The sequence below is a fragment of the Neurospora tetraspora genome (assembly GCF_033439725.1).
Source record: "Neurospora tetraspora strain CBS 560.94 chromosome Unknown B0H65scaffold_1, whole genome shotgun sequence".
Lineage (NCBI taxonomy): Eukaryota > Fungi > Ascomycota > Sordariomycetes > Sordariales > Sordariaceae > Neurospora > Neurospora tetraspora.
This window is the reverse complement of record NW_026944383.1, coordinates 5497376-5520202: the sequence shown is the minus strand read 5'-3', so window position 1 is coordinate 5520202 and position 22827 is coordinate 5497376. Positions and strand designations below refer to the sequence as shown.

The 22827-nt window shown below is 46.8% G+C and overlaps 4 protein-coding genes across 4 annotated transcripts; 3 read left to right on the top strand and 1 right to left on the bottom strand.

Moving 5' to 3' along the window:
- Nucleotides 1-5628: 5628 nt before the first annotated feature.
- Nucleotides 5629-6694, bottom strand: B0H65DRAFT_505406 (uncharacterized protein; the record flags this gene model as incomplete). The annotated part of the gene is made up of 2 exons (XM_062827989.1): nucleotides 5629-6011; nucleotides 6049-6694. 2 exons carry the CDS (start codon nucleotides 6692-6694, stop codon nucleotides 5629-5631), a joined length of 1029 nt encoding a protein of 342 aa, XP_062686884.1.
- Nucleotides 6695-7344: 650 nt separating this feature from the next.
- Nucleotides 7345-11252, top strand: B0H65DRAFT_516451 (uncharacterized protein). Its single transcript, XM_062828668.1, has 3 exons — nucleotides 7345-8830; nucleotides 8927-9514; nucleotides 9576-11252. The coding sequence occupies exons 1-3, from the start codon at nucleotides 7787-7789 to the stop codon at nucleotides 11106-11108; spliced, it is 3165 nt and encodes a 1054-aa protein (XP_062686883.1). The 5' UTR covers nucleotides 7345-7786; the 3' UTR covers nucleotides 11109-11252.
- Nucleotides 11253-12018: 766 nt separating this feature from the next.
- Nucleotides 12019-14381, top strand: B0H65DRAFT_417091 (calcium/proton exchanger; the record flags this gene model as incomplete). Its single annotated transcript, XM_062824066.1, has 4 exons — nucleotides 12019-12174; nucleotides 12211-12325; nucleotides 12561-12732; nucleotides 12830-14381. Coding segments are annotated over 4 exons (1995 nt in total), but the record flags the coding sequence as incomplete, so codon positions are not given.
- A 1004-nt stretch (nucleotides 14382-15385) lies between these two features.
- B0H65DRAFT_50107 (WD40-repeat-containing domain protein) lies at nucleotides 15386-17633 on the top strand. Its single transcript, XM_062827838.1, has 4 exons — nucleotides 15386-16004; nucleotides 16067-17060; nucleotides 17125-17250; nucleotides 17312-17633. Exons 1-4 carry the CDS (start codon nucleotides 15655-15657, stop codon nucleotides 17393-17395), a joined length of 1554 nt encoding a protein of 517 aa, XP_062686881.1. The 5' UTR covers nucleotides 15386-15654; the 3' UTR covers nucleotides 17396-17633.
- The last annotated feature ends 5194 nt before the right edge of the window (nucleotides 17634-22827 follow it).

Below are 22827 nucleotides of genomic sequence, written 5' to 3'. Positions count from 1 at the left end.
TTAGGTTTCTAGAAGTATATCGATTTAAATAATTGCGTTCCTTAGCCAACCGAATTAGTAGAACCCAATATCGCTAGCTATTAAGGGGAGGTTCCCATTAGAGAAATTAGAGAAACTAAGAAGGATAGGAAGGTTACCATCTCTATTGCTGCTAAATTTTATAGCTTCTATTATAAGTGTAATTATTGTAATTATATAATCAAGAAATTGGATTAGCGTGTAGAGGTTAAGATCTTTTCTAATTTGGGTATTAAAAAGACTATATTAAATCGCTAAATATTTAAAACTATTGGAGATAATTATTGGAAGATTAATTTTATTAAATGTATTAATTTATATAAGTAGTACGATAATTTTAATAAGTCTATTGCTTTTAACGATTAGAAGGTAAAGAAGTTCGCCCGAATTAAATTTATTAATATTAAGCCCCTTAGTAGAATTAATTATAATTAGTATAATTGGACCTTTTATTAGAAGGCAGCTATAGCGCTTTATATTATTAGAGGAATTATTAGAATAAATAAATTAGATTTATAGTTCTTAGAATTCTATATAATTATAAGGTCGAGTCCTTATATTACTTAGGTAGACAATTATTAGTTCCAGTATAATAAGGAGATTAAGAGAAATTTTAATTTTAAAATCTTTTTTTTGTATTGTAACTAAAGATTTTTATAAGGTAGTAATAGCGAATATTATTTAGGAAAAGGGTTACGCCCTTTTATTTAAAGATGTTACGTTTATAGTTATATTAGGCGGTGAGTTTGCTAAAGAGGACGTTCCTAACGACGAATAAAACCTTAGCTTAGAAGTAGAGAGACGGGGAGAGGGTATAGGTAAAAACGGTAAATTTAGGAAAAATATTAATAAGAATAAATATATTTCCTCTTCGTCCCTATTAATAAATAAACGATTATATTAATCCTTATATAGGCTTTATAAGTAGCCGGGCTATAATTTGGATAAATATTACTACATTAAATTATAATTAGCCTATAAAGGTTAGATCGAAAATTTTATTATTAAAAAGCGTATATATACTAATTTAAAAAAAGGATAAAATACTTAAAGAGGCCGTTAATTATCTACGAACGTAGTAGGACAATAAGGATTAAGATAATTAATTTTATAATCGCCGGGTAAATAAAAGTAGTTTTTTTAATACTTATGGTAAGATATAATATTATATACTTATTAAGAGATTTTGTAATCTTTAATTTAAGTATAATAATATATATTTTTAATAAGGTTAATTACTTCGAAGATTTTACCCTTTTAAATATTAGTAATTGTATATAGGCGGGAAATAAGTAGATTCCTATAAAGGGGTATAGTATTATTATAATTATAGTTTAAGACGACGATAGAGATAGAGAGTTTTAGCTCTTTAACGTCGTTTTAGTATTAGGTATAATTTATAACCTCGTTTCTTTAAAATAATTCGAAAATGAATAAATTTATTAGGATTATAAAAATAATTGCTTACGTTCCCGCTTTATAGACTCCTTTATTTATTATATCTTTTCTAAATATAAATAATTTATTTTAGAATATATCCTTTTATAGAATAGTATTAACGAATATTTTTTTACTATATAGTATATAAATTATATTAAGTAGAAGTTTTAAGAGGGTAAGCTCTTTCCTTAGTAATTTCGATTTGGTTACCCGGGACCCGAGATTTTAATTAAATTAATGGAGTAAAAATATAGCATACGATTTAAAGGACCGGATATAGTATATTACGAACTATATACTAAGGTTAAATTGAAGCGCTAAGTACGTAGAAAAGTTTGCAATTATTTAGAGGGCTTTAAGTTACGATTAATTATGGATTTCTTTTTTTATAAAGAAGTAAATATAGGGGGTTAGAAATATTTTAAGTTTAATAATAATTATAAATTAATAATTTAGATTCATTTAAGTATATTATTTGGATAATAGAGAAGCTGAATTTATTATTACTTATTTGGAATCCTTTTGTATAGGGTTGTAAATTTAATATTAGATTGTACTTCGGGTAGTTAAATACGATAATAAAATAATTAGTAGAAAGAAGATTATTATTTAATTTATTGTAAAAAGAATTAGTATCGAGCCTTTAGCGTTTTATGTATAAATTTAAAACGGCGGCGTAGAATATTTAGGGAGTGTAATTAAAATTAAGGGTACGGTAATACAATTAAATACAAATATTCTTTACGGATTATAAATAGAAATTATTAAAATAATTATATATTTGTATAATTTAATTCGTAAGGCGGAATATCCTTAGAAATTTCTTTAAGACCGATTCAAAACGTATTATTAATTTAGAGACGGTATTATTCCTCTATTAAATCCCTCCCTTATTATTATATACTTTAAAATATATAGTTATAAAATTTGTATTTTTATAATAGAAATTATAAAAGAATTGAATAAATTAATAAAGTTTAAAGACCGTACTTAGGTTGGCTATTCAGTTGGATACTAATTAACGAATATTTATAGGATTTGAAATCTTTATATTAATTCTATTATTATTATACGAAATATTATATTTAATAAAAATGAGGTCTTTTTAGTAGTAATATTAAAGAAATTTATAATGCTTTTAATATTTCCTTTAAAGAGTTGGTTATATAATTAAAAGATTTTTATTAAATAAATATTATATAAGTAGATGTCCTATAGGTTGAAGCTATATTTATTATAGATGACGGAGGTTTTAGCCCTGTTGTTTAAGATTTTCTTATCGAGACCGAGAATATATTAGGGGAAGAGGAGGAATTAGGGTCTTTAGAAATATAGACGCAATTTAGATTTTTGGAGGTCCCGTAGGTATTAGAAATATAATTATAAATAGGTTTAGAAATATTATAAGGATTTTTGGAGTCCTTACTATCGCTATTTGTATAATTGTCGTTGGATTTTTGGAATACGATTTTGAATTTAAAGGATAAAGAAGAGGGCTATTTCCCTATACTTCTTGAAAGCTTAGCCGCGTTTCTAATAACTTTTTTTTTTGTTCTAACGAAGATTTATAATTAATTATGGATTAATACTTTTATTAGGCCGCGTTGTTTTTATTCGCAAAGGGTAATCGATTAGTAGGATTTTAGGGAGATAAGGTCGTAGATTAAATTTTTTTAGAGGAGATGAGAGAGAGGGGTATTAATATTGATTCCGACTATAATCCTAAATTAAAAATAATAAGGGAAATTATTAATTATTCTAGAGTAAAGGGTATATTAAGGACCTTTCTATCGAATTAATTTCCTACCTCATTTAGAATACTATAGTATTTTTAATTTTTATTCTTTTAGAAAATTCTTTAAAGTTATAAAGAAGGAATACCTAGATGAGTATAAGGATAAGAAATTTTAGAAGTAGGTTAGTATTAAGGAAGTAGGAGATAATAAGATATTCGATTCGATGTGGGTATATATTTATAAGTTCGATTAAAACGGCCGGTTTTCTAAATATAAAGTATATTTAATTATACGTAGGGATTAGTAGTTTAAAGATAGCGTATATAAAATATATATAATAATTTTAATTATTAGGTCGTTTTTTATCCTAATAAGTATAGTTATTTATTTTAATTTCGATTTGATTTATTACGATGTGAAGAACGCCTTTATTAATCCTATATTCGATAAGGTAATATTTATAAGGGTTCCCCCTAAGTATATTGAGAAAGGTTAAATATTTTAATTATTATACGCATTATATAGTCTATAGAAATCTCCATTCTTTTAGTAGTAGGAATTTATTAAGACCTTTATAATTATAAGTATAAACCTTCTCTTTATAGAATTTAGTATTTTAACTAAAAATAATATATTCTTCTTCTTCTACGTTAATAATATTATTTTTACTTATAAATATAGGGATAAAGAGATTATTATAATTAAAGGGGTAGTGGCCGCTATAGAGAGAAAGTATTAGCTAATAGGTAGAGAGCTACTAAAATAGTTTCTAAGTATCGAGATTATTCGAGACCGAGAGAAGAAATTAATTTAATTATTATAGCGCAACTATATTTAGAAGATCGTAGAGAAGGTTAAACGTATAAAGAAGTTGTACTCTACGCCTATAATTAGGAAAGAACTCTTATTTTATTAAGATAACGTAGCCCCGTACGAGATTTATATATATTAAGTTAAAATTAGTTCGATTCTTTATATTATTATTACGTTGCGACTAAACGTAGCCTTCTCGGTCTCTAGATTCGTTCGATTTAATTCAAACCTTAATTTAGTATATTACGTAATTATAATTAGAGTATTCTTTTACTTTCTAATAATTTAAAATTATAGTTTTCAATTAGGTAGTAAAAACCGTTAGGATTTCTATATTATAATTAATTCTTTATTTATAGATAATTCTCTTAATCGAACGAGTTTACAAGTATTTATATTTAAATTATTAGGCGCTATTATTAATTGGCCTACTAATAAATAAGATATAATTATAATTTTATTTATAAAGGTTAAATCATTATCTTTTAATTAAGGAATTAAGGAGGTAATTTACGTCCGCCGTTTCTTTAACGAATTTACTTTAGGATTCGAAAATTAAGAGGCTACGCCTATAGGTTATAATAATAAATAGATAATATAATTTGTTGTAAAGGAGGGAGTTCGGTTTGTAATTAAATTTAAGTACGTTAATGTATGTAAATATTGGTTAAAGTAAGTATAAGAGAGGAAGTTAGTAGATATAATTTATGTACTTATTAAGGAGTAAATTGTAGATAGCTTTATAAAGAATTTCCTTCCCGTAGTATATTTGAGATTTATAGAGTAATTTGGATTCGTAGAGTTATAGCGGTTATAAATTTAATTGCGAGAATTTAATAGCGGAGATATTGTTGTAGGCCGTTTAAAGGGTATGGAGGATTTTGTAAAGGAGGATTCGGGTAACGAATCGGTAAGTGTAACGGTAAGTGTAATAAAGTAAAATTCTTACGAGTAAAAGTTTGAAAGCTATTGTAACGAGGAAGTAATTTGAGAATAATATTATTTCTAGTTAGTTTTAGAAGGATTTTAGGATATTTTAGGGTATATTTGGGTAGATTTGGCGTAGTTTATATACTAAATCTAAGGGGGTGTGTTAGAGACTAGGGGATTTATTGGGCGTGTACGTACCCAATTGGGCTAGGATATGCGGGATTTATCTAGATGCTAGAGCTTCGAGTCTGTAGAGCCAGTCTTACACACACACACACAATCAAGCTACGTTGAACCCCATATTGATTATTACTAGTAATATCACATAATCTCGTACACCTCCTCCGGCGAATACACGTGTAAACGGTTAGCGTGGTACCGCCACCTTACAATATTTAGGGGTTTAAGGGTGAGAAAACCTCTCATCTTTTGTACAAAGATTGAAGTTATCGCCACTTTGCAATTCACCGCGCTAACGTTTACATGCCGGAGGAGGTGTACGCTACTGCAGGTACCGTGAACACACTGCTGAAAGAAGAAAAAGAAACCGACCGGGAGAAAAAGGAGACAAGCGAAGGTGGGTGCCTAGAACGAGATTGGACGAGATGTTCGGGACCGAGGCATCGGATGACATCAGTATCCGTCCTAAGACCATGCACTCTCCCGGCTCCATCATGCTTTCAAGTCTCCGTTAGGACTGTCCAAAACTCTCCGCCGCATCTTTGATGCTCTCCTTCAAGCTCGTCCATCCCTCCTGTCCGACAGCACGCAACAATGAGAGAGAGATGTCTCCCATAATCTCCGATTCATCACATTGATATGATCTCGGCAATTCCACCCAGTCCTTCTTCTCGGGATACAACTCCTTGAAAATGTCCAGAGTCCGGTTCCAATTGAACCGCTCCGCAAACCCATAGACCCTCGATCCAGTCAGCCCCGACACCAACACGCCCAGATACAGCCGACCTGCGTCTCGGGCATCAATGGACCACTGCGGTCCGAGAGTAGCAATGACATCGATTGCCTCCTTCGGCTTCCCATCGTACAAAGCCCTGACCAAGCCGGCTGTGCTGGCTGACTGATTCCCGGGATCAAGGATAGGCCCAATGACGGGTGGAAATGAGCATCGCATTGACCGTAAACTTGGGCTTCTCCCTCGCAACCCAGTCCCAGAGTGCCTCTTCGACTTTGACCTTGATGGCCATGAACGGAGGGAGTCCCTTTTCCGCATCGGTGATGCTCGGATCCTCAGCCAATGCGACCGCCTCATGATTCCACGACTCCTCCGTCAGAGTGCTGCGGACCCCGGCCTTGGGCGTATAAGCCGCCCACGAAGAGCTGGTGTAGATGAACGCCTGGACGGTGTTCGCGTGCGTCTTGGCGGCGTGGAGTAGGCCGTGGAGACACTTGAGCTCTTCGTTGACGGCTTTGGGCACGTCTCTGTCGTCGAGCCAGGCGACTCCGGCTACGGTGATGACGGTGGAGACACCGGCGACGTGGGCGTTCCAGATGTCGGGAGCGGTGATGTCGGGGACTTCAACGACTTGGATCCGGTTGGCGCCGTAGCGGGAGGTGAAGAAGGGCTCGACCCAGGCGCATCGGGCCTTGTTCCGGACGGTGCCCCGGACGCGGTAGCCGGCGGAGAGGAGCTGGTCGGCTATGTGGCTGGCGATGAGGCCGTTGATGCCGGTGATGAGGATGAGGGAGTTGAGGGGGATGAAGGTATCTTGAGTTATTTTGAGGGGAGTGTTGGCCATGGTGTGATTGTTTCCGGTTGCGGTTGAAGACTTGTTTTTTCGCGGTTATTGCGGCAAAGCACTTGGCTCTATCGGAATGGCACAAGCAAGATGGGCGAGAAAGAAGAGCTGGATATGATATATCCGACACTGAGGGGTAGCTTCATCTTCCAGTTACACGAATCGACGCGCTCGAAGTCGTGCCCCCGCCTACCGTTTCCTCCAGGTCACTCAGGTGAGTACCTTATTCTACTTTGAAATCAGTAACACAATTGACTACTGACGTGCGTACATTCCGTCAAGGTGGCCAATGACCTCTGATTAGAAACCCGATGTCTCATCATGGCATCTTCTTGATGGTGTTACACAGCAGCCAGAAGAATGCTGGCCGCAGATTGAAGTGCGAGGGAGACGAGGTCAAGATTCTTTGTCAACCAAGAGTTTCGTAGACCATGTCTGTCCAATAAGTTGAAATGCAATGCGAGAAAAGATGGGAACTGAGGCCAGGCTTCCAAGACTGTCGGGGGCTCGGGAGCTACCCACATGTGTCATTGGCATGCGCCCTCAAGAAAGAAGGTTTCGTAACATCTCTGGCGTCGGGGGGATATGCCGCAGAAAGAATTCGTCAGTCATGGGGAAAAGCCACTGGGTGAGAAATGATTTGAAGTTTTGCGAAAAAGAAGGCAGATGACAAGTCTACAAGTAGCTGGTCGCCCTTATCTGATGATCAGATAATCGCGCATCTCCACTTTAAACTCCTCTTTTAGGGATTGGCGCATGTTGATGTGGGGCAAACCGCCGACGACGTTCACGAATGTCTCCATTCCCCCCACCTTGAAGACACCTCCGGCCGGCCGACATGCGTCATAACCATCATGTCCATCTTCTTGATGGGCTCATGATCTTTTCCTTTTGAATCCTTCTCCATTCATTGCCTCTCCGACACCAGCGAAGTGTCTTGGTTTGACGACAAACGGACGCTTTCATCACTTCATCAACCACTCCTGCTAACCTAAAGTTCCATCTCCAATTTCCACACTCGCCCCTGGCACATCCTCTCAAGTCACTTTCAACCAGGCACCTCACAAAGACAGTTAACACAACCAAAAAAAAATGACCTCCCAACCCTCAACCCGCCGCCTCCGCATCGGCGTCGACGTCGGCGGCACCAACACCGACGGCGTCATCCTTGACCCCTCTTTGGTGGCCTCTGGGCCCTCCAAGGGCATCCTAGCCCACCACAAGACCGCCACGACGCCCAACCCCAGCGACGGCATCATCACCGCCATTACCACCATGTTCACTCAAGTTGAAGCCACCCACGCCGATATCCGTCCCCAGGACGCCATCGCCAGCGTCACCATCGGCACCACGCACTTCGTCAACGCCGTCATCGAGCGGGACCCCTCCCGTCTCTCGCGCGTCGCCGTCCTCCGTCTGTCCGGCCCCTTCTCCAAGCACGTCCCGCCCTGCGTGGACTGGCCCGAGGACATGCGCTCGTTGATCCTAGGCTACCACGCGCGCGTGAAGGGCGGGTTGGAGGTAGACGGGTCGTTGATCAGCGATATTGACGAGGCCGAAATCGTGGAGCAATGTGAAGAAATCCGCAAGCGCGGTGGGATCAAAGCGGTGGTGGTTAATGGCGTGTTTAGTCCCATTGATACCACCCACAAACAGGAGGAGAGGGCGGCAGAGATTGTCAGGCGGGAATTAGGTGGGCAAGAAGTGGATGTGGTGTGCTCGAAGGAGGTGGCGAACTTGGGGTTTTTGGAACGGGAGAACGCGGCGGTTTTGAATGCGAGTATATTGAGGTTTGCGAGGCGGACGATTAGGGAGTTTAGGGAGGCGGTGAGGAGGTTGGGACTGAAGGGTGTGCCGGTGTTTATTACGCAGAATGATGGGACGATTTTGAAGGGGGAGAAGGCGGCGGAGTTGCCGATTAAGACTTTCTCGAGTGGACCGACGAATAGTATGAGGGGAGCGGCGTTTTTGGTGCAGGGCATGGAGGAGGGTGGGAAGAAGGAGGTCGGACAGGGAGAGGGAGAGGCGATGATGGTGGTGGATATCGGTGGGACTACCACTGATGTTGGGTTGTTATTGCCTAATGGGTTTCCGAGACAGCAGGCTGCTTATAGCGAGTTGGCAGGTGTGAGAATGGTATGTTATTTTGCCAAGATGGTCTCCGTGAAAGGTTGAAAGTTCCCGGTGTTCGTGTTGGTTGACTGACTTTGGGTTCTACTGTGGGTGTTATAGAACTTCTCATGCCCAGACATCAGAAGCATCGGTCTCGGCGGCGGTTCCATTGTCCGAAAGGGCAAAGACGGCATCACCGTCGGGCCAGACAGTGTAGGCTACAGGATCAACAAGGAAGCTCTGCTCTTCGGCGGAAGCACGCTTACCACAACGGACTGCACCGTGCTCGCCAACCCAGATATCACCAGCATAGGCGACGCCAGCCTTGTCAAAGACGCACTGACCGAGGCCGAGACCCAGCAGTTCCAGGCCATCGTCAAGAGCAAGATCGAGAAGATAATCGACAACATGAAGACTTCACCAGAGAACTTGCCAGTTATTCTTGTCGGCGGTGGTGCAGTCATTGCTCCTGATGAGCTCCAAGGTGCAAGCAAGGTCCTCAAGCCCCGATGGTCCGAGGTTGCGAACGCGATAGGAGCTGCCATTGCTCGCGTCAGTGCTGTTGTGGACACCATCAAGTCGACCGAGACGAAGACGGAGAATCAGTTCTTGGAGGAGATCAAGAAGGAGGCTATCGAGAGAACCATTGCAGCTGGTGCTTCGCCCGAGTCTGTCGAGGTCGTTGAGATTGAGATGCTGCCTTTGCAGGTAAGAAGGAACATTCCATCATTGATGGAAGTTGCAAACGACTAACATGAACACTTGCCAGTACGTCGAGAACAAAACTCGTTTCATCGTCCGCGCAGCCGGCGACTTTGACTTCACACGATCAGATTTGTCAAGCGACGACGAGGAGGAGGCAGTCCCATCAGAGGCCTTGGAGCAGGACTCCTCCAAGCAACAACCCCTTACAGAGAAGACCAAGCCTCAGACACAACCAGCAGAAGTCGATGTCCTAACCTACACCCCCACCGTCCTCAACCGCATCTGGCACATCTCCGAAACAGATCTCACCTTCATCTCCACAGGCTGCTACATCCTCGGCACCGGCGGCGGCGGCTCGCCCTACGCCTCCATGATTCTCCTCCGACAACTCCTGCGCTCCGGCGCCTCGGTACGGGTCGTCTCCCCTGCGGACGTGCCCGACACCGCCGCCGTCGGCTGCGGCTGCGGCGCCGGCTCGCCGACGGTGAGCATCGAGAAGCTGCAAGGCGATGAGATGATGCAAGCGCAGACGGAGCTGTACAAAGCCTTAGCCTCCGGTCAGGGTGGTAAAGCAACGCACATGATCGCCCTCGAAATCGGCGGCGGCAACGGTCTCCAAGGCATGACGCTCGGCGCCAGCACCAACATGAACATCCCCTGCGTCGACGGGGACTGGATGGGGCGGGCGTACCCGACCAAGTGGCAGACGACGCCCGTGGTATTCAACGAGCGGTCGCCCATCTGGAGCCCCATCGCGGTCGCAGACGGGAATGGGAACGTGTTGGTGATGCCCAAGGCGGCGTCGGATGCCGCCGTGGAAAGGATCATTCGTGCAGCGCTGAGCCAGATGGGCAGCCAGGTGGGCGCGGCTGATCCCCCCGTGACGGGCGCGGAGATGAAGAGGTGGGTGGTGGAGAACACGGTGTCGCAGGCGTGGAGGCTGGGGAGGGCAGTGGCGAGGGCGAGGGCGATGAATCGGTTGGATGAGGTGGCGGAGACGATTGTGGAGGAGTGTGGTGGGGGCAAGAAGGGGGCAGCCAAGGTGTTGTTCAAGGGGAAGATTGTGGGTGTTAGGAGGACGTTGAGGATGGGGCATGTTTATGGGGAGTGTGTTATTGAGGGGACGGATGTGTCGGATGGTGCTACTACAACAACAGGCGGTGAGAAGAGAACAAGGGGACAACTTGGAGGTCAAGGTGTTGGTGGGGAGGAGGACTTCACTGGCAAGAGGATCAAGATCCCGTTCAAGAACGAGAACATTGCTGCTATCCGTATACCGGAGGATGATGGTTCTAACGATGACGATAACGACGAGAAGAAGTTGGAGAAGCAAGAGGATGTGCTGGCGATCGTGCCGGACCTGATATCGGTTATCGACGCTCAAAGCGGTGAAGCCGTGGGCACTCCGGAGTATCGGTATGGCTTGCTGGTCATTGTTCTCGGAATCGCCGCTTCAGACAAGTGGACGGGGTCACAGAGAGGCATCGATCTTGGTGGTCCCAAAGCTTTCGGCTTTGACCACCTGAAGTACGAACCGCTGGGCAGGTTCGTGAAGCCGGTTAGTGTCATTGATGAGTTTAATAGGTCGATCGAGTAAGGACATGAGTGCTACTGAGGTAGTCCTTCCATGCTCTATCTATGGTGTACTTGTAGATCTCAAATCTCTACTTAGAAGTGGAGATCTGCCAGGTTAGTCCCGGCTGTAGATCAGATGAAAAAGATGGGCTCGACTGATTCAGGCACCGGATCTAAGCATTTGTTTCGAAACAGTGATGAAGTGACTCGCAAGGGAATGGCTGATTGGTTTGATTCGACTTCAGCTGTCTGTGCCATCGACGAAGCGTATCGTAGACGGGATAGAAGACGATCGCGGAGTCTGTGTGTCTGATATCACTGCTGAATAACGTATTGTGTACACGGCATGTTCACTTGTTGTTGTTTGCCTTTCTGTACTCAAGTTCACAGCATGGCCTGCCAGTAACTGTTCCTTGGTTTCTGCTCCTTTCTCTATGACTTTCTGTCACAGATGGATTGATCATTGGAATAGAGGACTTGTAGAAGAGACCTGGAAGCACCGACGTGCTATCGATGCAACTCCTGTCCCCTAGATGCAGTTGATCTTGCATAAGCGTGATACTTCATTTGATGCCGTGAACTGCTTCAAGTCAGATGCAGTCTAATGCCGTGTGATGCCGCCATCGCAGAAAACATGTCATCAGAGTCTCTCTTGCGCAAAGATTTTTTTATAAACAAAGAACTTCATCTCCTAACTCCAGCTGCTCTGCTTCAATTAAGTCAGTGGTCAGCTCTTGGTATCTGATCCAAACACTCGTTCATCCCGCTTTCTTTTCTCCTCTTTCAGAGTTAAGTGAGCGGAAGTCTGATCAACGACCGCGTGCTACAGCCGTTCAGTCATGCGTGAGTTGCCCTGAGCTCCTCACATCCGCCTTTCCCCGGCATCAACTTTCAAAAAGCGGCGTTCACTAACACCATTGTGGGTCACAGACAGAATCCGGACCTGGGAAAGGGCAAAAGCTCATGGCCCAGCGCCTCTGGTGCGAACTAGGTCTGATGCTACTCCAATCTTGAGAGCGAGTGGAAGCCGCCGTGGCACAATCACGACAGCCGAGACCGGCCGCCATGGCTCAGTGGTGTCTGGTCAGGTGGATGGAGCGCCGGCGTTCACTGCTGGTGGAGAGACACAAGCGAAGAAGCCCTCGGCACTTGCGCGCTTCTACTCCTGCGCTAAAGGCATTCTTTTCTCGAGCTTCTTGAACATAGCCCTGGTCTTTGTACCGGTGGCATTCGCCGTCCGTAAGTCCATCAGATCCCCTTCACATTCTCCTCACTGTAGGACACTGGGCGGTCTAGGCTGGCTCCAAGGCTAGGTAGAAGGCCGTACACCAGTGGCTCTTCTCAGGGCTAGGCTCTAGGGAGATACCTCACCTAACCCTTCAGGATAAGCTGCACATGTAGCACTTCATAGTCGTCATGTGCTGCTCGCATGAGACTCCCAGGTTGCTGACTTGCTTGTTTTTTTTTTTTGCAGACTTCACGTCCATGCCGGCTGGCGTGGTCTTCGGCATGAACGCTGTTGCGATTATTCCTCTGGCCGGGCTCCTCAGCCATGCGACGGAAAGCGTAGCCGGTCGTTGCGGTGACACGGTCGCTGCCCTGATGAACGTCACCTTTGGAAACGCTGTTGAGCTAATCATTTTCATGTGAGTGAATCCTGATCCGCCACAGGATCTTCCACAGCGTCTTCTGCTGTGCCGATCAACCAAGGCTCAAAGCTGACGAATGGTGCGCGGACAACAGAATTGCGCTGGTAAAGAACGAAATCCGGATCGTCCAGGCCTCTCTCGTTGGTTCAATTTTGGTTAACCTCCTGTTGATCCTGGGGATGTGCTTCATCTGGGGCGGTCTGCGCTATCGCGAGCAGATTTACAACAGCACCGTAACCCAGATGAGCGCTTGTTTGCTCACACTGAGTGTGCTGAGCTTGATGCTTCCAACCGCGTTCCACGCCACGTTCAAAAACGTCAAGGAGGCGGATAGTAAGGTTCTACCCCTCAGCCGGGGAACCAGTGTCATCCTGCTCCTTGTTTACTTCCTCTACCTCATCTTCCAGCTACAATCGCACTCCTATCTGTACGCGCCAACGCCAAGGCACGTAATTGAGCAGGCAACGGCACCCGGCCCTGTAGCTCATTACTTCAACTCTAGACGTAACTCGTCTTCATCTCGTGATGAGAACTCACGACAAGCGCCCCAGGCCATGTCGAACGAAGATGGTGGCACAGCTGGAAGACAGGAGAACAGCAGGGGTGTGACCACAACGGAGCACAGCGCCGCTGAAAGGACGACAGCTGTCACAGATGACACGCTCCACCAGACGCAGGAACTCAAACCTACTAACCACCCTGAGACTGACACGTTCGCTGTCAATGACGCAAGAGGGCCGGGCCAGCAGGGTGAAACAAACGATGTTGAGACGTTGCAAGGCCGAGACCAGAATTCTGGGACCAACGAACATCATGGTTCTAGCCTAGCCAGTGACTTGGAGGCACAGCGGGACACGGCCCCTCGCACTGCGCCGTTCTTACTCAGATCGCTCCGGCCGATTTCAACTGCTGTTGCCTCCATGCTGGAGAACACCAACGAAGCAGAGCAACCGGAGAACGGTCCACAAGGACAGTCACTGCGGCGTGTCCAGTCTATGCCGGTTGCGACCCGGCGCCGCACCTTGCCGGGACTACTGCTGCCGGAACTACCGGCAATAGTCCCCATTGTGGTCGACAGCATACCGGGCACGCCCGTAAATAGTGAGGAAAAGCCAGAGGCCCAGGAGACTCCGGAGGTGGAAGCCATGTCACAGAAAGCCGCCATCATCCTTCTTCTGGCCTCGACCGGCTTGGTCGCCCTTTGTGCCGAGTTCATGGTGGACTCCATTGATGCAATCGTCGCCCGGGATGCAGACGCAACCACAGGCATCTCCGAAGCCTTCATCGGTCTAATCCTCCTCCCCATTGTAGGCAATGCAGCCGAACATATCACATCTGTGAGCGTGGCACTCAAGAACAAGATGGACTTGGCACTAGGCGTGGCGCTGGGCAGCAGTATCCAGATTGCGCTGTTTGTGACGCCCGTAGTGGTTATCTTGGGCTGGATCATGGATCGAGACATGTCTCTCTACTTTACCCTCTTCGAGACTGTTTGCATGTCCGTTAGTACCTTCATCGTGAACTTTCTCGTTAAGGATGGGAGGAGTAACTACCTCGAGGGAGCACTTTTGGCATCTGCCTACCTCATTATTGCCGTGGCAGCGTTTTACTTGCCAAATCCAAGGTTGGCTAGCTCTGTAGGGTAAGGGTGAAGACAGGATTTGGAATGGGAAGCTGGAGTGTGTAGGCTAGATTCGGATTACAGATGGATGGTTAAGTTTAAGGCTCAGACCGAAGAAGTAGTTTGTTTGACGAGGAGGTTTGGGCTTCCGCCAACAGCCATATTGGTACAACTGGATGCCGTACCAGAGGCAGTACCAGAGGCAGTACCAGATGCCATACCAGATGCCATCGATACCAGCCCGGACCTTATCTGACTTGGGACCAGTAGCAGCCGCAATACTTTGTAAGTGGCATTGGGTGAATGAAGACCAAGAGTGACGGGAAGAATTGCCTTATAGATAGCGGAATATGCAGCGAAGGACCGGAGCAAATTTCATAGGTCGCATAGTTTCAATCGGGACAGATCGAAAGACCGGGTGTCGTGCCTCTTTGCCTTCCGGAGCAAATTTATTTTAATTTAATAACTTATTTATAGCGTTAATATTATAACTTTAAGCCGCGATATCAGTGTCTCCAAAGCCCAAATATCGACCACGGAGGGGATTCGGTTTTTTTTTGGTTCAATACCAGAAATATCCAATTTATGGCATATCTAGCAAGAGTGAACGAAGGTATACGCTCATCCTCCGACCTCCCATCATGAACGTGGGCGTTCTTTGAGAGTGTTGGTCCATTAAGTCGAAGACGGATGAACTGGTAAGACTGCGTGTTGTTGTTTGCCATGATCGTTTCAAAGTGCCTTTTTTATTATGAATGTCCCGGGTTTTTATGGCACAGGGGGAAAGAAGACATCATGCTGGATTATGTGCCTCCTCTGGGTTTCAGTTATAGAGTAGAGGTATAGATAGAAAGAGCATGAGATGGAGGTGCCGATAGGGATAATCGATGGTTGATAAGTTTAATTGAAGTGTTCTGGATATTGACAAAGCGGATGATAAGGATGATGATGATGGATCAAGTCGAAGTTTTGGATTCAACATGTCGAACTGGAGGAGACGACAACGAAAGACAACTCCACCGTTTCCGTGGGGAAGCACTAACAACGCTAAACCATAAACATCTTGATATGGAGACCAATGGGAAGCAGTTGTGGGTCAAAGCTCCATTGGAGTGGGACACGCCAAGCGAGTTTTGCACGCCATCACCGCCAAAATTTTGGACTTCCCGCATTCTGCTGCGTCCAGCCTTTGCAGGGGGCAGCAGTGCAAACCCAGAAGGCCCCAATCCCATCAACACTTGGAAGTCGAGAATCGCAACACTATTCCAGCGACAACTTCCAGCGCAACAGAATTCAAAATGGCGACAGTACTACCACCCCCGTCGAAGCGCCAGAAGAGAGAGGAGATTGAGCGCACCACAACACAGCTAGATGTCGCCCCGATACTGGCGCCCGAGCTCGGCTCCTTCAAGGCCAACTTCGTCGACAGCGATGGCAACCAGATGACCGATGTGATCGAAATCAACTTTGCCGATGCCACCGAGAAGAACATCTCCGTCTTGCTCAACACACTACTCGAGAGAGACCGCGAAGAGTTCACCCCATACCGATTCCGCATCCATATTCCCGGCAAGGATATCATTGTCGACCAGTACCCATCCGACCTCCTCGGCCTTCTCAAGCAGCATGGCGTCGAGAACCCCTTCGAGTATGACAGTCCAAGAAAGAGCAAAAACACCACGTACATGCCTTGCTGACCTCTCTGCGTAGAACCACCATCACACTTAGCGCCGAGCCCCAGGCTGTTTTCAGGGTACAAGCAGTTTCGCGCCTTGCCCATCGCATTCCCGGTCACGGCCAACCCATCCTCGCAGCCCAGTTCTCTCCTATTTCGTCCGGTCGCCTTGCTACCGGAAGTGGCGACAACACAGCCCGTATCTGGGACACAAATACCGGTACGCCGAAGCACACACTGAAAGGACACACCGGCTGGGTTCTCGGCGTCAACTGGAGACCCGATGGAGAGCAACTAGCGACCTGCAGCATGGATGGCACAGTGAGGATATGGGACCCCGAGGCCGGCAAGCCCGTTGGTCAGCCTTTCAAGGGCCACGCCAAATGGGTGTTGATGACGGCGTGGCAGCCTTACCACTTGTGGAGAGACGGCACTCCTAGGATCGCCAGTGCTAGCAAGGACGGTACCTGCAGAATTTGGGTTGTCAACACAGGCCGCACCGAGAATGTCCTGAGCGGTCACAAGAGCTCCGTTGCCTGCGTGCGATGGGGTGGAACCGATCTGATCTACACTGGCTCGCACGACAAGGTTATCCGTGTATTCGATGCCGTCAAGGGCACCTTGGTACACAGCCTCACATCTCATGCCCACTGGATCAACCACATCGGTCTGTCCAGCGACCATGCCCTTAGGACCGCATACTTCGACCACACCAAGGACGTCCCTGCTACTGAGGAGGGCAAGAGGGAGAAGGCTAAGGAGCGTTTCGAGAGAGCGGCCAAGATCAACGGCAAGGTTGCTGAGCGGATAGTATCTGCCAGTGATGATTTTACCATGTACCTGTGGGATCCCACCAACAACGGTACCAAGCCCGTTGCTAGACTTTTGGGACACCAGAACAAGGTGAACCAGGTTCAGTTCTCTCCTGATGGCACTCTGATTGCCTCGGTTGGTTGGGATAACAGTGTGAAGCTCTGGAATGCTAGGGACGGCAAGTTCCTCAAGAGCTTGAGGGGCCATGTTGCACCCGTAAGTTCTTTCCAATATGCATCTCTTACCATGACGGGAAAGTTCTAACACGTTGATACTTCAGGTATACCAATGCTCCTGGTCCGCCGATAGCAGACTTCTTATCACGGCTAGCAAAGATACTACCCTCAAGGCATGGAACGTTCGTACTGGCACTCTCGCCATGGACCTTCCCGGACACGAAGACGAGGTATGTGAACCGAAAGCCCCGACGTCGGTGTCTCCATGAAAATTTTCTAACTCGCTTCCAGGTATACGCCGTCGACTGGTCGCCGGATGGCAAGATGGTAGGATCTGGCGGAAAGGACAAGGCCGTGAGGACATGGAGGAACTAAAGGAGAGAGAGCGGGAACGAATCCTACCCTCCTACAGCCAACAGAACCCGGGAGCACCGGCTCTACCTGACCCGTGGAGGCCTCACAGCGGTGTGATTTGATTTCTTGGCTTGCTTCCGTGGTGTTTGCAGCAGTTCGCACAAATGAGCGTGCCGGCCTCGGATACTACATACCTTTCCTGCCAGGAACACTCTTTTACGGCAATGTTCACGAAGCTAAGTTTCTTGGACGTCAGCCTAGCTACTATTATCGGCTCACCAAAGAGGCCTGACCGAGTCAAACTGCAAATTGGCAGCACACCACCTTTACTCGAAAGGATGGTGGTGTTGTGAGGCTGATAAGTGTTTGCCGACTGCGCCTCTGCCAAAGTTCCAGAATCGCTGGGCAAAGGTGTAGGTGGTGATGGACGCTGTTTCAATGTCACCAAACCGCGCGATCACTCCAGGACCAACAAGACGCTCAAAGGATTTGGAAAATGGGAAGCACCATAGACAGACGGACGTGGTTATGTTTAGCGATACCCGGCGGTGTTCATTTTAGCATTTTGATACTATGGCAGCATTTTACGGATGGAAATGTTCTCATTGCGCGGATCATGCAGCGCGTTAGATGCCACGATATAGACAAGGATAGTGATATGCATTTAGAGCACCTAGTGTAGAGAGACGCTGGTTGATCATGGCGTTTGGAGCTAGTGAAAAGATCTTCGTTAATGTTCAGAGTTGCAGACCGCTATCAAAGACGGCATGGTGGTTAACGTCTCCGAAGCAATAGCATGAACCACGCACACTACGGGCCTTTTCTGTGAGTGGTTCTTGCGAGTTACGGGGAGAATCTCGGCCACTTTTCCATCTTCGCTTTTGCACTTTCCCGTTTCTTGTTTGTGAAGCACATCGAGGAAGGAGGCTTCCATCCACTGTCCGATGGGTCCCGGTCCTGTAGCAGTCGAGCCTTCCATTCCCCGCCCCGCCGTGCCGCCGTCCGGCGTCACCGTTATTGCCGGCCCCGCTTTTTCCTTCTTGACTTCCATGTTTCCAAGACTTTGGAGATCAGACGGCAAGTCCAACGGTCATTGATTTCATTTTCATCTGTTCCTTCTTCCCTTGTCACATTTTCTGTTGTCAAATGCCTCACGGTTTTTTTGTGATTTCGTTTGCCCGTCACACCAATGAAGAAGCATTCGGTTTATGCCTCGTGCTTTTCGCGATGACATCTTTGATCAGAACTTGGTGAGCTATTTCTTTGGTTATTGAAGACGCAACCCAGAAGGAGCGGGAGGTAGCTGGATATTGAAAATAGCAACCAATACAACCCTGAGAAGGAAAGATTGAAAAAAAAAAAAAAAAGAGATTCCATCTTCAACAGCCCCTTGTGCTACAGAAACCCAACCATCATTTGCAAAACGTTGGTTTTCTGTTCCCCAACTTCGTCAACAACCAACCGCAGCCCTCGAAATGCAGTGGCATCTCGGGAGATATCGGGACACACCTGCCCCATCGTCACACCCATTTGAACATTTGAAACGGCAGTCGGCAAGCCCATCCATCGATTCCATGCACAGCAGCTGGAACTCTGGCATCCCATGTTCTGGGCTTCGGCGCTCTTGCTGCCGTTGGAAAGTTCCGTCCGATTCACGACGAGTGGGACTGACAACTGCGCCTTCTCCTGTTGGGCTTGGCAGTTGGCTTAGTCTCTACAGAAAATTTCCCCTCCTCCGCTCCTGCTGTCATAGAAGCCACCCTTGTAAACGCCTATTTCTTGGCTGTCTGGCCGCCAAGACGGTGCATCTCGATCGAAAATTGAACGGGAAACAACATCCATTCATCCTTTGCGACTTCCACTTGTAACTACATCGAAGTCATCGTCGGTCCCGTCTCATCTGACCGAAATCCTCTGATCCGTCACTTCTCAACATTTTCGATAGTCACGGTCACGAAAAACTGTCCTTAGGTCATCAACCACGGCGGCTTACGTACATCACTACACTATAAGCCTAGCCGGTAAGCGCCCTCGCGCCGTCGCTCCTTCTGAAGATCTGCCGATCAACGGAATAAAGCGACCGTCCGACCCGTCCAGTCCAGCACGTTTCGAAAGCTGCCGATCCTACTGGGCAGGTTATGATAAGGCGGGAAATATTGACTCTGCCGGTCGTCTGCCGGAGCAACAGGACCGACCGGACTGGACGCAACAACAATAACGACAATATAAGTGGAAGTCAACGATGGCAGGACCGGAGACAGGAGTTTGCTATGTCATGGTCCGCAAACGCGCCTTCTTGTGCCCATACATAGAATAGGTAGGTCTATTTACACATGCCATACTCGCCTCTCTCTCTGCCCTACCCCGTGACCGGAATCCGGAGATTTTATAGGGGTTTTGTTGAACGTTGATGCCGTGTTCGTGTAGCCCTTCCGCTTCGTGCCGTCTTTCTTTCAGGACGGTCGACCAAGCACAAAAGAGAACACGCCCGGAGGCAGAGGGTCTGAGAGTCTAAGGGGTCCAATCTATAGAGATGATCAAATCGTCTTTTTTTCCGGGATCTTTAGTTCTTTGCCATGTGCTGTGTACTGTGGATGGGTTGCGAAACAACCGCACCCCCGTTGGTATTTGAATGATGTTGGTAGCATCGCACCGCATTCCGCGAAAACCCATCCCATCGCTTGCCAGGTCGGAAATTGGGAAGCATGCAATGCGCCTCTGACTATGGCGACTATCAAAACCGCCTGCCGGATCGACGGCATCTTACAGCCGGCTGCTGGGCCGTCCCTGTCTTTTGTCTCAACTCATCTTGATGGGTTGTGGTATTCGGGCGAAATATCCCATCGGTGCTCATTTTTTCAGAGGTGATTTGATTTCCGCCGTCAATGCAAAGAACTAAGATAGAGCAAGATCGTCTTTTCTTCCTTTCTGACACTCATATCTCTAGGTACATGTGCTCAACAAAAGGCCAGCTTCCAGGGAACCAACTTCGCGTCCATCGATGCACATCAGAGCCATTCCCAGTGATACTCTTCCCATGTGCGTCACAAGTGTGTCCTCCATAACCCCACATTTGCACTAGAGCTATTCTGGTTTAGACTCAGGGATTACCCGATCCCCCAGTCTGTTACGCAAAGAACGAAGAAGGCCCGTCGAATGTCGATGCTGCTGCTGCCTCAGTCCAATCTCCATGTCTTCTTGTACACAGGAACGCAACATGAGCGTTTGGGCCAAGACGCCAGTGCCAGCCTTGCGGATATGTGTACACCACATTTCAAATGACAACGGCGCTCAAATACCCTACATCACGAGTCAAGGCGTACAAAGGTCCTTGTGGGAAGTTTGACACTATACTCTAGATAAACAAGCCTGCCGGATCGAAGACTTTCGGTTCCACGATCGGGAGGCCGCAGTAGGCGCCAAGGACGAATTACGGATGGGCTGTGAAGGTGATGTTGTTGAGAAGGTTTTGATCCAGGCCGGCAGGCATCTATAGGTTACACCTCTGCCCGGGGCGGGAACGGTTAGCGTGGTACTTCCAGTCTATAGAAAACCAGGATCTCTCGTAGGCGTAAGTGCTAGTCTTTTGTAAAGCTCTGTCTTCTGCCACCGGTCTGCACTAACTTGAAGTTCACGAGAATTAACCATTCCCCCCCGGTAGACGCGTAGTGTCAACCGCAAACCGCAAGTCCTATGCCTCGCGTACCTTTCGCGGTGCTGACCAGGGGCAGCACTAACATATCCACATGGACGTTTACAGACGAGGCTCTTGGGGCCAAGCACGTCACGTCGATTGAGTGTCACATTAGCGCCGGCTGAAAAAGAAATCTGTTGGACGGCGAGCTCAGAACCTTGATGGGTTTCCTTCAGTTACTCCTTCCTGCGGACTCTGTGGAAATCACGAGCATCTTTATGACTAACATGTTGCTACACCGGTTTGCTGTTCGGGTAAGGCCAAGCCCTATTTACTAACAGCTGTTTGAGCTCATCAGCTGCCGCAGACATGTGGCCCTTTGGAAGCTGCGTGATGGGAGGTAGGATTACGTGATAGGATATCAGGAAAGAGGATGGTGGTTGTAGAGTGATGGTGGTGCTGGTGAAACAAAGCAAGCCCCAGATTGGGCTTGGTTGCTGACCACTTAATTCCAGGAAAGATGGGTACAACCGTCTCCAAGAAGAAGAAAGAGATAAGCAAGCACGTTTGACACCTTTGCAATCTCGAGTCTCACCAAAGTCGAGACATCGAATCGGGAGGATCGCACGGGAACGTCATGCTCATGTCAAATGGGAGCTGCAGTCCATCCTGCATCTTGAGGTCAGGTCAGACCGTCAGATAGAAAGATAACGAGTAAGATTCAAGCTTCTGGCAGATGGCAAGACCAAAGGATAGGAAGAAATGAAGAGTTTCCATGTCAAGACGGGACTGGATGAAGTTGACAAAAAAGACAACCATAGGGCATGTCACTTTGCTCCGGACCCCGAACCCTTGTCAGACTGCGGCCCCTCACCTCGGTAGCTCATCCACCTTTCACGGGCCACAGTTACGGTGCGTCCATCACGATTCCAACGTGATCCCTGTCATCAACAGGGGGAATCCAACCTGTTCCCTGGCGCAACTGCCAAAACGTGCTTCCTTCTTGGCCCTCTGCAAGTCATCATCACGATGACTGGCCGGCCACAGGACCGAGTTGCAGAAACTCTAGAGGTAGGAGCGGCTGGGCACAAGGTAGGCATACGTACGCCGTTCATATTACAGAGTATTGGATGAAGAGACAAGGCAGAACGAGTCAAGAGAACAATCAGGCAAACAGGGCCTGTGACAACTCTGCTACCCAAGCGAATTGCTTGGCCGTGACCCAGCCATTCATGGTTGAGAGGACTGAAAATTGCATGTTCCAAGATCTTCTTCAGTTGACGGGACCCACACCATTCTTTTCTCTCGCGAGTGTTGAGGTACCGGAAAAGAGGCCGTGTTCTGCTTTTCGAGGATTTGTATGGCCCAGCCCATCTCGGAGTGGCTTGTGAGGTCTCTGTTTGGTATCCCCAGGCCCATACGGCCCCGCCTTCCCGTCGACATCCTCGATCGAGCGATCCGCTGCCCAAAATAAAAATCACCGAAGGCCCTCCACTCTTCCATGTGTTTCGTGGTTTCTTTCGCTGGAGTCCTCACATCCCCGTTCATCATCTGCACAAGCTGATCATCCATAATATGCACCACTCTGTCGTCCTTGACTCTTTCCCACAATACTTGAAACTCCCTCTGTCTGCCTCTGTCCTTATCATCAGCAGCGTGACCCATCCCCGGATGAAAAGGTCCTATCATCCCTCGAGACCAAACCCTTAGTTCTTGCCCGTTCTTCTCCGAGTAAGTGAGCTCTATATTTCTTCACCCATGTCCCGTTGACGTGATTGTGCCGCGTCTGAGGTTGGAAACTACCACGCTGTCGAGCCGG